This window comes from Scyliorhinus torazame, chromosome 12, assembly GCF_047496885.1.
Source record: "Scyliorhinus torazame isolate Kashiwa2021f chromosome 12, sScyTor2.1, whole genome shotgun sequence".
Lineage (NCBI taxonomy): Eukaryota > Metazoa > Chordata > Chondrichthyes > Carcharhiniformes > Scyliorhinidae > Scyliorhinus > Scyliorhinus torazame.
This window is the reverse complement of record NC_092718.1, coordinates 32,961,102-32,977,231: the sequence shown is the minus strand read 5'-3', so window position 1 is coordinate 32,977,231 and position 16,130 is coordinate 32,961,102. Positions and strand designations below refer to the sequence as shown.

The following is a 16,130-nucleotide window of genomic DNA, read 5'->3' as shown; positions in this document are numbered from 1 at the left end:
AGAACAACCTGTTTCTATATAACACCTTTGAAGTATTAAAATATCCCAAACACTTGAGCATTGTAAAACAAAATATGACACCAAGAAATCTTTTGGTTGTCTGACCTTTTGCCACCTCATGTGGCTCGGAGCTAGATTTAAACATTTTAAAAGGAGGAAAGTGAACTTGAGAGGCATAGGGGTGTAGGGCAAGTATTTCAGATCTTAGGGCCTCGGCAACTGAAGACATGACCACCAATGGTGAAACAATTTAAAAGTGAGATGCTAAAATATGCTTGACCCTGCATTTCAGTTGCAATGCCCACATAACTCTTAAGGGAAGAGATGTTGAACCACACAGAATGGTTTCAATTCTAAATTGGAATGAAGATTGGCTTTTGTCAATCAAGTTAATTTAGTTGAATAATGTGGGCCTAGCAGTATTCTAAAATTGGCTAATCAAAATGGGCTCCACAGCCATTCTTGAATGTGGACGTACAAGTGCCTAAATGCGTGCAAATGTTAACTTGCTTCGCTCCCATACTGGCAACTGATGTAACTGTATCTTTAATTTTCTTAGCTTGAAGTCAGTGGGTCCTGAAAAAGCGTTTGTCGTTCAGAAGTTTATTTGTAAAGAAGTGTATTTTTTAAAGACTGTTCGCCTCTTCTGGCAGGGTATAATTCACTGCCTTGTGTGATGCAGACCAGAAGGTTCTGTGTCAGATCTCTGCTGTGCAGAGGAAACATGCATTGGATGCTGTTGGGTAGGAGGAGGGGAAAGGAAAAGTTTGGGAAAAGAGGACTACATTGAAGCTACAGAAAATGTTTGCATCTTTATCTGTGATTAATCCAAGTCTGGTTGTATTAAGTAGACTTGGAATCAAGGTTGTTTTGCTTTTACTTGGCATCTGATCATATGTAGTAATCAGTTGAGGGAGTGGCTGCAGCTGTGTGCACTGAACCCAAAAAAGGATAAATGTCTCATTGAATAAGCCATCAAATCAAACTTCTAAATTTTACACACTAGCTGTTTTTAAAATATTTGTCGAATCTGATTTTGTTACTAAATGCAGCAATGTGTGTATATATACCATTACTTAACATTGTGCCTCATTTCAGGTGGAACCATGGATACATGTAATGAGGTCCAGAGTTTTAATAACAGTTTACAATCTGGCAAAGGACACATGGCTGATGGATGCCCTATGAAATTTTAAGTACTTTAGCAAGTTCCTTTGAACACAGTGAAAACAAAAGATTTATGTAAAATTAAGAAAGCTCTGACGTTAATGTTGATATATTTGAAAACTTTGACTTTATTTTTACAAAAACAGGCTACTTGATGCATTTTACAATAAATACAATTCAAACAATACCTGTTATGAATGGAAAATGCCAGTTATACTATGGAGGTTATTGGCAGGAACTGGTTTCAGCTGTGGATTGATCCGAACTATATAGTGTAATTTGAATGCATTATAATGCAGATGAAATGAGCTAAAATGTTAAGCTCCCAGGCATCCCAGTAGACTGAAGAAACTTTTTAATGTTCAACTTTAACCATCATTTAGGTGGCGCAGGTATAGAGCTCACTTGAATACATGTTATGTTTTTGCCCAGAGCCCAAAACCGAATGGAGGTGTAACCAGTTTCTGTATTCTTTGGTGCTGGTTTCACATCAGTGCCTGTTTTATGCTGTCTGTTGTACTTAATAGCTAATACTTTCAAAAGGAGAAGGAACCTTTGACCAAAAGCATTCCCCCCTTAATACTCTGGCATGTTTTTGGTCATTTAGTTAATGTTGATTGAGGTCAAGTGAAATGATTGAAGCTGCAGACTAAAGGGAAAAGAAAACTTCCATCTATGTGATGACTTTCACAACCTCTGAATTTCATACCACACTTTATGTAAAATGTAGTACTTGAAAGTGTAGTTATTAATGTAATTTAGAAAAAGTAGCAGTCAATTTGTATACCACCTCCCAAAAACAGCAGTGTGATTATGACCAGGTAATCTGTTCGAGTGATGCTGATTGTAGGCTAATTATTGGCCAAGGCTCCAGGGATAACTTCCTTTCTTGTCTTCAAAACAATGCCATGGGTGTGTCTGCATCCACCTTAGAACAAAGGTGTCTCATCCAAAAGACGGCACTTCCAAAAGTGCAGCACTCCTTCAGTACTGCAGTGTACTCCAGTCTCTGAGCCACCAACTTGTATCTGAGGTGAGAGTGCTGCCAATTGAGCTACAGCTGACACCTGTATATAGCTAGAATCAATTTGTAGCAGGAGTTGAAAGTTTCCACAGGCTACAAAATCTGGCATAATTATCCACTTTCTGTTCAAATTAAGTTTGTGTTCACATTTCGATGAACAGATTTGCTGCAACCTATGTTGTCGAAAAATTGATTTTTGTTCATCATCATCCTTGAACTTTGCCTGAAAAATTTTTGGTAAGCAATTTAGAAGAAGCTATTATTTTCACTTTTTACTTTAATCAATTGTTTTTCCATTACTTTTAGATAAAAACTGGTGGCTGGTCTGTGTTTGATTAATATTTTTAGACTGTAGTGAAGTGTGTGTAAAGGTGCTTGCATTAAGATGGGTCACTGAGTGTGACTCACCTCAGAATACAATGAGCTATTGTTCATCTGCTTTATCTTCATGGGTGCAACCTAAGATGGGAATCTGATTCTACAATAGAAATTAGGAAAGATAGTCAATAATAACACTGGATAAAAGCAAATTACTGCGGATGCTGGAATCTGAAACCAAAGAGAAAATGCTGGGAAATCTCAGCAGGTCTGGCAGCATCTGTACGGAGAGAAAAGAGCTAACATTTTGAGTCCAGATGACCCTTTGTCAAGTGGTGTTTGAGACAAAAATCCAAAACTTATTGAATCTGATTGTGGCAGTATTGAAACCTTGAGTTCAGTATTAATAATTTCTGAAGTTTTTTTGTTCATTCATATTTTAAAATATAATGCAAAACACATCTGTTCATACTTATCTGTAGTAGATAAGACCAGAATGCATTATGAAAATAGTTTATCAAACATCTACAGTATGTAGTCAGTGCAGTTACTTTTAAAATTTATATTTAAGTTTAACGCAAATGTTTATAATTGAGCACTGTAGCCACCTGAGTTGGCCAACTCCCGATGTAAAATGGAGAACAGCAAAGGCTGCAGGGAAATTCAGCCAACACAGGCAGAAACTAGCAGGTGCAAGTTACTGTATTAAACTCTGCAAAAGCCCAGACAGCATCGATACAAGCAGCCATCTGCGTAATAATGTAGCAGCCATCTACATACTAATAAGCAATCCCTGGGAACAATCGTAACATTTGGGACAAACAAAGCTAAGCCAGACTTCCCGGCGCCAGCAGGAGCCAACACAAAAGAGGTTAACGGACACCTCAAGACCGCCCATTGATCAGGGAACCGTTCCAGTATTGGAGAAATCAAACCAAGCGATTGGAACAAAGTCCAATCACTTGAAACCAGGTGCAGGGTCTGCCCCAAAAGGCGGGAAGCCCCTGGGGACTATAAAGTTAAGCCCCCAAATTCAAATCGTTCTGCTTGACAGGGTCACTCAGCAACGCGAACCAACCTTTGAGAGTGAACTGACTGTCCAAGCTGCCGCATCACTGAAGTAAGTCTCCAGTCGACGCTCACTACGAGATAGGCGCTCTTAGCTACTAGTCCATACCGGCTTTGAATCTCGCAGTTTCAGAATCCGAACGAAAGGCCATTTGTTCCCCTGACCTGGTGGGCCAGTCCGAAGCTAAGTACAGGACTGTTAGTTGTAAAAGTAGCTTAGAAGTAGAATTTATTCATGAGTAGCGATTTACTGTGTATAATAAATGTGCTTTGATTTGAATCTTATTAATTGGTGTATTGAGTTATTGATCATTACTTGAACTTGAACCTCGTGGCGGTATCATAAAGATACCTGGCGACTCGAGAGCAAAGATTATAAAACAGAGCCAATTGAACCAACCAAAAGTTAGCCACAGGACATATACATTATCATATTTTATTGTGTAGAGCACACCTTACAAGAGCGAAGATGAGCCGGCTCTTTGAGGGGGTAGAAGATGTGTGTGAACATGGTTGGGGGGGGCGGGGGGCTGCAAACCACATTCATATGTTTTGGTTCTGTCCAAAGCTGGAGGATTACTGGAAGGAGGTGTTCAGGATAATCTCTAAAGTGGTGCACGTGAAACTGGACCAGGGCCCTAGGGAGGCCATATTCGGGGTGTCGGATCAGCCGGGGTTGGAAACGGGCACAGAGGCAGATGTTGAAGCCTTCGCCTCGTTGATTGCCCGAAGGCAGATCCTGTTAGGGTGGAGATCAACCACGCCACCCTGTGCCCTGGCATGGTGGGGGGACCTGCTGGAATTCTTGACGCTTGAAAAGGTCAAATTTGAACTGAGGGGAAGGATGGGGGGGTTCTACAATTCATGGGCGTTATTCATTATGCTGTTTTGAGAATTGGATCACAACGAACATTAGGGGGTGGGGGGGGGGAGCTGGGAGGGTTGGGGGGGAGGGACTATGTGTTAATGGTGACTTGTGGGTGATTCCTGATTCCTTTTTGTCATTTGTTTATGTTAACATGCGAGCTAATGTCTGGGGTTTGGTGGGAGAATGGGATCGTTGTTATTGATATGGGGATTGACATTGCATTCGTTACTGATTATTGTTTATTGTTGGGTGTAAATCTGGGAGAAAATGTGAAAAAGGAGAATAAAAAATATTTTTTAAAAATCTATTTTATTGTGGTGCTGACCATAACTTAACTTGAAAATTCATTAGTGTAATGTAAATATGCCCTGTGGCTCAATTTGCTTCATTACCATTTTTCTTTCTCCCCATGACTGGAGCAGTTAATTCAAAACTCTAATAATGGCAAATTCAAGATGTTGTGATAGTACGAAGACTGGAACCTGGCACTTGCATGCAAACATGTGGAATCTGGCACTTACAGCTTCTGTTGGAGTTTCCTATTCCCTATAAACGTGATATGAATACAGATATCATAAAATTGTTCGTCACTGAAAGCAATCTTTTGGGAAGGGCAGTGATTTGATCAGTTGATTTTATTTTTTATATAAACAAAAAATGTAGCTTTGGAAATTGCACTTCTGATAAAGTGGAAGATTACTGTTTTATTTCAGGCCATCACATTTTCTTCTGTGCAAACATAAAATTTGGGTGGGACTTTTAGATAATGTTTTTGGCTGGGAACAACTCCCATTTGGAACCTGGTGCATGCAGTTCCAATTTTGTTTTGTTTTTTTCTGTGCTTTCTTTAGCTGCAACATCTGTTGAACTAAACCTACCCAGAACAGAAATCTGAGCTTTCTGCTATTAAACCACATTACTCTACTGAGTATAGAAAATTCCGCTTGATCCGCAGCACCATTGTCCATTTACTCATCTTTTGAGGTTTTTTAAAGTTGTGAAAGATAATGGCTTTAGATCACCATTATTAATTAAGTTTCATCTTCCTCACCATGTCTGTTTCATTGTTGGTTATGAGATTGTTTATTTTTGCTTACTGGCATCATGGGCAGCACGACGACACTGTGGCTAGCACAGTTGCTTCACAGCTACAGGGTCCCAGGATCGATTCCCGGCTTGGGTCACTGTCTGTGTGGAGTCTGCACGTTCTCGCCATATCTGAGTGGGTTTCCTCCGTGTGCTCCCGTTTCCTCCCACAGTCCAAAGATGTGGATTGGCCATGATAAATTGCTCTTGGTGTCGAAAAAAGGATTAGGTGGGGTTATGGGGATAGGGTGGAGGCATTGGCTTAAGTAGGCTGCTCTTTCCAAGGACTGGTGCCAATTCGATGGGCCGAATGGCGGCCTACTGCACTGTAAATTCTATGATCAAGTCAAACTGTAAAGCGAGATCTAATTTGCAGCCTCACTCGTACTTAGAAAGCTGACACATGGGTGACACGGTGGTGCAGTGGTTAGCACTTCCGCCTCACGGGTGCCGAGGACCTGGTTTTAATCCCGGGCCACCGTCTGTGTGGAGCTTGCACATTCTCCCCTTGTCTGCATGGGTCTCACCTCCACAACCCAAAGATGTGCAGGGTAGGCGGATTGGCCATGCTAAATTACCCCTATTTTTAAAAAATAACCAGAAAGAAAGCTGACCCATTTATGATGCAGCAAAATAAAACTGGATATATACCTTAAATCAGGAGCACCAAACATTTTAGAGCCTGGTGCCAAAATGTGTGTTAAAACAAGTGTAAATGGTATGATTATCCAGAAATTAATGCCCTGTGATACAAGATTAAATTTTGAGGCACAGAAATTGAGACCCCCATCAACAAAAAAAGGCAGATCCTGCATACATTGCAACCACGGCTTACAATGCAAGTCTGCCAGTAGACAAAAAAAGTATGCTCCCTTCCTCAACCCCATGGAAATTTGGAGGACTGCATCTTTGTAGATTCGCAGTTGGGAAGCCTTGACATACTTATGGTGAGAACGAGGGACAAGATCGTTTTTGGATTAGATTTGGACACAAAACCATCTGCTGGTTGCTGTGTGTGCTGTGCATACTATTAAACATTGTATTGTGTAACTGTTTATGTGGAATAGAATTGACCTGTGTCATGAGTTCAAGCTTTTTTCCTCTTTTCTGTCCTTTCCCAAAATACTGTGCCAATCGCTGCCTTTGGGGGGTTGTAAGCATTTAAATGTATCTATTTCTTCATATACCACTTATTGCTCAAACTTTCATGCTTCATATACTGGGGCTTGGTTACTTTACTTTATCCACTGATGCCTCCTCAAGCTTTAAGAGGGTGCTATTGAGTGTGGTGAACATTCCAGACTGTAACCTTGTACAATATTGTTCAATATTTAACTTGATCTTAAACCTTTTTAAAGCAAAACCCTGCCATTGTGCTGCTGGTTGATGATGGAAAGTAAGGTGCGCACACTAAGGATAAGTTACTTGCAACCAGTTGACCTCCAGAATTTGCTGGTTTTCAAATTATTTAAGCTTTAGATGTGATGCAACCTTCAGATGATTATTCTTATAAAGGTGTCTAGTGTCTTATGGGCCATGTGAAAGCAGTTTTAATTGTGTAACTTGTGCAGTTCCATGAGTTGTTTAAGAGATGTAATACAAGTGTGAGGTTATCCATTTTGGTTGGAAAGATGGAAAGGCAACTTATTATCGAAATGAAGAAACACTTCAGAGTGTTTCAGTGAAGAGGGATCTGGGTACTCGTACATGAATCACAGAAAACTAGTGTACAGGTAATAAGGAAGGCAACTGGAATTTTGGCCTATTATAGCTAAAGGAATAGAGTATAAAAGTAGGGAAGTGTTGCTGCAACTAGGTATTGCTCAGACCGCACCTGGAGTACTGCGTACAGTTTTGGTTCCATTATTTGAGGAGGGATGGAGTTGCATTAGAAGGAGTTCAGAGGAAGTTCATTTGATTGATTCCAGAGGTGGGGTTTTGTTTTATGAAGAGAGATTGAGCAGTTTAGACCTATACTCTCTCACGTTTAGAAGAATGGGAGGTGATCTAATTGAAATATGTAAGATGATAAAACAGTATTGGCAAAGTAGACAGAGGGAAGTTTCCTCTTGTGGGGCAATCTCAAACAAGAGGTCATAGTTTTAGGATGAGCAGATTTAAAACAAAGATGAGGATAAATGACTTCTCAAAGGGTAGTGAATCTGTGGAATTCACTACCCCAGAGTGTGGTGGATGCTGGGACATTGAGTATATTTAAGGAGGAGATGGACAGATATTTTTATTAGTTTAAAAAAAATTTAAGAGTACCCAATTTTTTTTTTTTCAATTAAGGGACAATTTATCATGGACAATCCACCTACACTGCACATATTTGGGTGCGGGAGTGACACCCATGCAGAGATGGGGAGAATGTGCAAACTCCACATGGACAGTGACCCGGGGCCGGGATCGATCCTGGGTCCTCAGTGGTGTGCGGTAACAGTGCTAACCTGCACCACCGTGCTGCCCGCAGATTCTTTTTATTAGTAATGAGTTGAAGGGTTATTGAGCCCTGGCAGGAAAGTGGAGGTGAGGCCGAAAGGAGATCAGCCATGATTGTATTGAATGGTGGAACAGGTTTGAAGGGCTGAATTGCCCACTCCTGCTCCCAGTTTCTATGTTCATATGTAATGAAGTTCTTTATTGATAGTATGTTCAATCACTTTGGAGACTCTCTCTATTTGCTAAATTAAAAGAATCAGAATTGTTTTGCATCTGAGCTAAATGTTGAAAAGCATTTTCTTAAATGATGCCTGTAGTAAACCAATTTAAGCATGCTGCTCTTGAACCTATGTTAGCTGGCTACTGAGCTGTGCCCATTGGCTTGACTCAGAAAATTTTGCAGGTTATTGGGGGAGAGCAAGAAAATGGATCTAATTAGATAGCTGTTTAGGCACCATGGAATGAATAGCAGGCTCCTGTCAGGCATCATTCTATGATTCGACAGATTAATTCAAATGGTTGTTTAATCCATTATCGTCTCTCTCCCAAGTCAGCGCAATACCACACTACCCATCGCATTCCCAAGAGTTCTTGCTGCTTGCTCATCAACATGAACTAATCAGTCAGGTTGTTTCATGTAATTTCATACAACGTACTGTGAATGACATTGGTGAACAAAATAACATCAGAAATTAATTTTGATCACATTTATATAAAGAATGGGTATCCTTATCTATTTAGTTTTCATAGCTTTCATAGAATTTACAGTGCCGAAGGAGGCCATTCGGCCCATCGAGTCTGCACCGGCTCTTGGAAAGAGCACCCCACCCACGGTCGACACCTCCACCCTATCCCCATAACCCAGTAACCCCACCCAACATTAAGGGCAATTGTGGACACTAAGGGCAATTTATCATGCCCAATCCACCTAACCTGCACATCTTTGGACTGTGGGAGGAAACCGGAGCACCCGGAGGAAACCCACGCACACACTGGGAGGATGTGCAGACTCCGCACAGACACTGACCCAAGCCGGAATCGAACCTGGGACCCTGGAGCTGTGAAGCAATTGTGCTATCAACAATGCTACCGTGCTGCCCATTATTATTATTGCTGTTCGTGTGTTTGTGTATATTTAAATTATTTGTATGTCTAAATTAAATTTTGGACTGAAGTGTTCATCAAAGAACAGTAAACCGTAGATACAGAGTGAAAATCATCAATTTCCAAAATGTGCTTGGAAGTCAGTAAGGCTCCAAGCAACAACATGGAATCATAAAATTTGCTCTGCAGTATCTGAAATGGGTCTTTCAATTCTCATCATTCCACAATCTGGGATTTAATTCAGGAAATGGTTTCTGCTTCTGCTGAGATGGTAATAATCCTCTATTATCTTCATAGAAGATTACAGTTCAGTTTTTGCATTGCAACTCTTCCTTTGAAGTGTCTGTCTGAAAAGGTGTGACATTTCATTCTCTGGGCTGGTTGATCAAATGTAATTCAAAGTGGAATTTTCCAGCAAGTGGTTACTTTACAGTCTCAGCCACCTTTTGTTTGAATGCCCTTTTTAAAAAAACTGCACGTTTTTCTTAAAAGTTCAAAATGTCTGTAAGTAATTTGGGAATTGGATCCATTGTAATTACACTCTTCTGGAATCTGTTACTGTCTTCCTTGAGTTTTTTTGTGTCATCTGCAAACTTTGAAATTGTTTCCTGTACTCCCAAGCCCAGGTCTCTTAATATATAAGTGCTCAGAATACTGACCACAAGGGCATCAACGTACACTTCAAACGATATTCAAACTTGTAAATTGTTGTTGCCTTTTTTGTTATTGGAGAAGGAGAGGAGAGTGTTGAGTATGATGTGGCATATGGAATGTCAGATGCTGGCTTTGGGCAGTAGAAAGATTTAATTATTTGCAGGCTGTGCCCTGGTCAATGTTGCAGTATTCAAGTACTGGCAGTTCTTCAATTTCTAATGGTGTGAGATTAAATTGGCATTTATGCAAACCTTTAAAGGCACTTTTTTTTGAGTCAGAATGTTAACTTGATTTTCTTGTCTGACAACTGTTATATATAGTACAAGATTTTTCTATTTCGGATAGGAAAATATGTTTACTGCCCTGTCCTGAGATTAACATAAATTGACAGGAACCAGTTCTACATTAATTAAAACTGTCAATAAAAGTAATGCATTCAAAAGAATGCTAATGGAACTTTATAGATTACACATTCACTTTCAAAATCCCACGTATTGAAGTTATTAGCTGCTTAAAAAATAACTTTACATTGTGCCTTTCACAATCTAAGGATGTCTCCAGCTGCTTCACTGAATCGATTTACAAGCGTAGTTACTGTAGAAACTGAGCCTGAATCTTGGGAAAATGATGCTGAGGTATTATATTTTATCATCAAAGGTGCATGCCTTGGAGACATGGACAAAAAAACAAAGACTCTTGTAAATTTAATGCATTCGAGATGTGGATATATAGGTGGATGTTTCACATATCTTAAAACAGACAGGCAGTGACTAATGAGGAAGTGCTGGAAATGGCTGAAGAAGAGGAAATTAGTGCAGAACATCAGAAAGATGCAGTACTTTGGTCACATTAGAGCAGATGGGGAGGCTGAAATGATTGTTGGAAGGAAAGATCAATGGAAAGATAGATTGGGGAGGATTGGTCGGTTGTACTTGGAGAGAAGATGGAGAGGAGACTTGATAGAGGTATTCAAGATCGTGAGGGGTATGGACAGGGTAGATAGTGAGGAACTGTTCCCCCAAGATTACATGAAGACCTAGACCGACCGATTCAAAAGAATAGCGAAAAGTGTAGAAGTGATGAGAGAAAATATTTTCACCTAGAAAACAAATTTCCTGAAAGGGTGTGGAGGCAGATTTAATCGAGGCATTCAAAAGGGAATTGGATTGCTATCTGAAAATAAATAATGTGCTCTGTTACAGGGATCAGGCAGGGGAGTGCAATTCGGCAGGTTGCTTTTGCAGTGAACCAGTGCAGACTCGATGGGTCGAATGTCTCCTTCAGTTTAAAGATTCTGTGATTTATGAACAGGTCGGAGAGGGCAGCAGAGGAGAAGATGTATGAATGATATAATGGGCTGGATGCAGTTGACCTTTGTGGAATGTGTAAGAAAGGTCAGACAGATGAAGATGACACCAATGAACAAAGTTCTGATGTTGGGATATGTGGCAACCAATTTCTGCATGGCAAGGTTGCATAAACACCAGTGAAAAATGATTAGATAATAAGATTTGGGAAGGCATGGTGGCGCAGTGGTTAGCACTGCTGCCTCACGGTGCCGAGGACCTGGGTTCGATCCCGGCCCTGGGTCACTGTCCTCCCCATATCCGCGTGGGTCTCACCCCACAACCCAAAGATGTGCAGGGTTTGTGGATTGGCCATGCTAAAGTGCCCCTTAATTGAAAAAAAAATAATTGGGTACTGTAAAACATTTTTTTTAAAGATTTGGTGATTGAAAGAAATTCCGGGAGAATGTTGGCCAAGGAACAGGAAGAATTTTGCTTCTTTGAGTAGTTGGGATCTTTAACACCTATTGGAGAGGACAGGCACTATCTGTTTAATTTCCCACTTGAAAGATGATGTGAAGTATCAGCCTCAAAAAGATAAGTCGTGATGGGTTTGAACCTACGACTTTCTAGCTGAGAGGCAAGAGGGGGTCTTGCAGATAAGGCTGCGTGTAGAGAGGCTCCATTGTTTGAGTTGTGTAACTTGATGCTATCTGCAAAGCAATTACAAAACTGCCTACTTGTGGGGAATTTTCTTCAGTTTATGATATGTTTAGGAAAATATTGACATTTCCTTTAGACTTGTTTTGTAAACGCAAATCTGTGTTTTCCAGCCCCTGAATTTATTTGGGGGGCTTTGCATTAATTTAAATTCTGTTTTTGTGATTTTTCTTTGGCAGCAAGTTACACGTCTGGTTACGGATTGCCTTGCTAGATTCCTATATATTAAGTGACAAATACTGTTGCTGAAGAGATGGCACTGCCATTCAAGAAGGACCTGGAGAAGTACAAGGATATCGATGAGGATGAGCTTCTTGGCAAACTTAGCGAGGAAGAATTGCAACAGCTGGAAAGTGCCCTTGAGGAACTGGATCCAGAGGTGGGGATTGAAATTCTTGATTATTTTTCCCCCAGGGATAAAATTGCATTAGTTGGACTTGGTATTGTTTCAAAAATAAGCCATTAACATCTATTTTTGGAAAAGTTAAACGGGTGGTAATCACCTGAGATTAGAACATGGAACAATACAGCACAGAACAGGCCCTTCAGCCCACGATGTTGTGCCGAACCTTTGTCCTAGATTAATCATAGATTATCATTGAATTTACAGTGCAGAAGGAGGCCATTCGGCCCATTGAGTCTGCACTGGCTCTTGGAAAGAGCACCCTACCCATAGTCAACACCTCCACCCAACACTAAGGGCAATTTTGGACACTAAGGGCAATTTATCATGGCCATTCCACCTAAACTGCACATCTTTGGACTGTGGGAGGAAACCGGAGCACCCGGAGGAAATCCACGCAGACATGGGGAGGATGTGCAGACTCCACACAGACAGTGACCCAAGCCGGAATCGTACCTGGGACCCTGGAGCTGTGAAGCAATTGTGCCATCCACAATGCTACCGTGCTGCCCTTAAGAACAAATAAATCTACACTATATCATTTTACCGTAATCCATGTACCTATCCAATAGCTGCTTGAAGGTCCCTAATGTTTCCGACTCAACTACATCCACAGGCAGTGCATTCCATGCCCCCACTACTCTCTAGGTAAAGAACCTACCTCTGACATCCCCCCTATATCTTCCACCATTCACCTTAAATTTATGTCCCCTTGTAATGGTTTGTTCCACCTGGGGAAAAAGTCTCTGACTGTCTACTCTATCTATTCCCCTGATCATCTTATAAACCTCTATCAAGTCGCCCCTCATCCTTCTCCGTTCTAATGAGAAAAGGCTTAGCACCCTCAACCTTTCCTCGTAAGACCTACTCTCCATTCCAGGCAACATCCTGGTAAATCTTCTTTGCACCTTTTCCAAAGCTTCCACATCCTTCCTAAAATGAGGCGACCAGAACTGTACACAGTACTCCAAATGTGGCCTTACCAAAGTTTTGTACAGCTGCATCATCACCTCACGGCTCTTAAATTCAATCCCTCTGTTAATGAACGCGAGCACACCATAGGCCTTCTTTACAGCTCTATCCACTTGAGTGGCAACTTTCAAAGATGTATGAACATAGACCCCAAGATCTCTCTGCTCCTCCACATTGCCAAGAACTCTACCGTTAACCCTGTATTCTGCATTCATATTTGTCCTTTCAAAATGGACAACCTCACACTTTTCAGGGTTAAACTCCATCTGCCACTTCTCAGCCCAGCTCTGCATCCTATCTATGTCTCTTTGCAGCCGACAACAGCCCTCCTCACTATCCACAACTCCATCAATCTTCGTATCATCTGCAAATTTACTGACCCACCCTTCAACTCCCTCATCCAAGTCATTAATGAAAATCACAAACCGCAAAGGACCCAGAACTAATCCCTGCGGTACTGGTAACTGGGATCCAGGCTGAATATTTACCATCCACCACCACTCTCTGACTTCTATCGGTTAGCCAGTTCGTTATCCAACTGGCCAAATTTCCCACTATCCCATGCCTCCTTACTTTCTGCAGAAGTCTACCATGGGGAACCTTATCAAATGCCTTACTAAAATCCATGTACACTACATCCACTGCTTTACCTTCATCCACATGCTTGGTCACCTCCTCAAAGAATTCAATAAGACTTGTAAGGCAAGACCTACCCCTCACAAATTCGTGCTGACTATCCCTAATCAAGCAGTGTCTTTCCAGATGCTCAGAAATCCTATCCTTCACTACCCTTTCCATGACTTTGCCTACCACCGAAGTAAGACTAACTGGCCTGTAATTCCCAGGGTTATCCCTATTCCCTTTTTTGAACAGGGGCACGACATTCGCCACTCTCCAATCCCCTGGTACCACCCCTGTTGACAGTGAGGACGAAAAGATCATTGCCAACGGCTCTGCAATTTCATCTCTTGCTTCCCATAGAATCCTTGGATATATCCCGTCAGGCCCGGGGGACTTGTCTATCCTCAAATTTTTCAAAATACCCAACACATCTTCCTTCCTAACAAGTATTTCCTCGAGCTTACCAGTCTGTTTCACACTGTCCTCTCCAACAATATGGCCCCTCTCATTTGTAAATACAGAAGAAAAGTACTCGTTCAAGATCTCTCCTATCTCTTCAGACTCCATACACAATCTCCCGCTACTGTCCTTGATCGGACCTACCCTCACTCTAGTCATTGAGCTCGAGTTATTGGTTAATAAAAATACTTAATAAAATTTCAGTAAAGCTTCAAACCTATTTACACCATTGGTGAAGCTTTAAATAACCTTAAACTCAGTACCAGAAGCTTATTACCTTCCATATGTTTAAGTTATGTAAAACAAGCTTGAAATATTATGTAGGAGCATTATATACATTTTGTTAACCTTTCCGTTCCCCTATCTTCTCGCACCCCCATGATAATGCACCTCCCGGATCTTTCATTTGACGTGTTTTCTCAGATTATCACTATTCTGTTTAACGATTCAGTGGAATAGAAAATTCAACTTGTGTTCTGTCCTTCACCCACCAATTGTCATGGTGTTGTGTTTAATTTCATATTGAGCAACACAATTATATGATATCCAGTTGCAGCTTACAGTCTTAAGTTGGTTGGTTGCGATTTTGGTTTCTTGGGTTGGTGCAAATCATTGCCTATATTTTCAAAATTGGTCTCGCAATCATAACTAAATCTCCAGATGCAATTTTGTACATTTAAGTTTGGTCATTTCCCCTCAATCTACTGATCGCTCACTTCCTGTGAATATTCAGTATTCGCAAAAGTGCTCGTGTCTCTGCTGTTGGCCACTTAACCTATGTGATGGGCTTGGAAAAATTGCATGAATGAGATAGAGCAATAGGAAAGGGAGGAAATCTTGAATGTAACATGCCCTGAGGCTTTTTAAGAAAATATTTATATTCAATGCATTTTCACATATATACACAAAATATCAGAAGAACAACAAAACAATCCAATAAACAACCACAACCCGCCAAAGAAAATCACAAAAACAGATTTTAAATCAATGCCCCCCCCCGCCACATCCGGTATTCCCCATTTTAGCCGCCCCTTACCCCCCTCCAGGTGAACCACACTGCTGACCCTTGTGGAGCGAGCTTGACCTTCTGTAGCCTCAGGAATTCTGTCAGGTCGCTCACCCACATGCCCGCTTTTGGCAGCTCCCAGTCTCGCCACTCTAGCAAAATCTATTTCCGGGTTATCAGGGAGGCAAAGGCCAAAACGTTGGCCTCTCTCGCCCCCTGGACTCCCGGATCTTCCGACACCCCGAATATCACCACCTCTGGATTCTGAAACACCCCCAACACCTCCGACATCACGTTCAAGAACCCCTGCCAGAACCCCCTCAGTCTTGGACACGCCCAGAACATGTGGACATGATTCGCGTGCTCCCCTGGCACCGCCCACACCTATCCTCTACCCCCGCAAAGAACCTACTGATCCTTGCCACCGTCATATGAGCCCTATGCAGCACCCTAAACTGGAAGAGGCTTAACCTTGAACATGATGAGAGTGCGTTCACCCTCCGTCCACGTCTCGGCCCCCACCAACCCTCCCATCTCCTCCCATTTACGCTTAATATCCCCCACCAGGGTTCCCTCGCACTCATGAATTCCTTGTAGATATCCGACATTTCCTCCTTCGGCAGCTGCTTGTCCTGCAACTCCAGGGGTGGCAGCCCAGGAAAGGACAGCATCCGAAGTCCCGAACCTGCAGGCACCTAAACTCATTACTCCTGGGCAACTCCTGTGCTTCCTCCAAGACATCCAGCCCTGCAAACCTGGCCCCTAGAAACAAGTCCCCAAAGCACTCAATCCCTGCCTGCCACTACCCCTAAACCTTGCATCCAGCCTCGCTGGCGCAAACCTATGGTTATTGCAGATCGGTGCCCACACCGAGGCACCCTCCAGCCCCAAATGCTACCTCCACTGCCCCCACACCCTTGGGGCTGACCCCA

General features: G+C 41.8%; 1 protein-coding gene across 2 annotated transcripts in view; it reads left to right on the top strand.

Moving 5' to 3' along the window:
• tmod2 (tropomodulin 2) overlaps window positions 1–16,130 on the top strand; it is a 139,170-nt gene that overhangs the window by 29,368 nt on the left and 93,672 nt on the right. For both annotated transcript variants that reach the window (XM_072470634.1, XM_072470632.1), the window contains exon 2: window positions 11,917–12,116. In XM_072470634.1, the coding sequence (XP_072326735.1) occupies window positions 11,991–12,116 (126 nt within the window). In that variant the 5' untranslated portion in view covers window positions 11,917–11,990. The remainder of the gene's footprint in view (window positions 1–11,916; window positions 12,117–16,130) is intronic.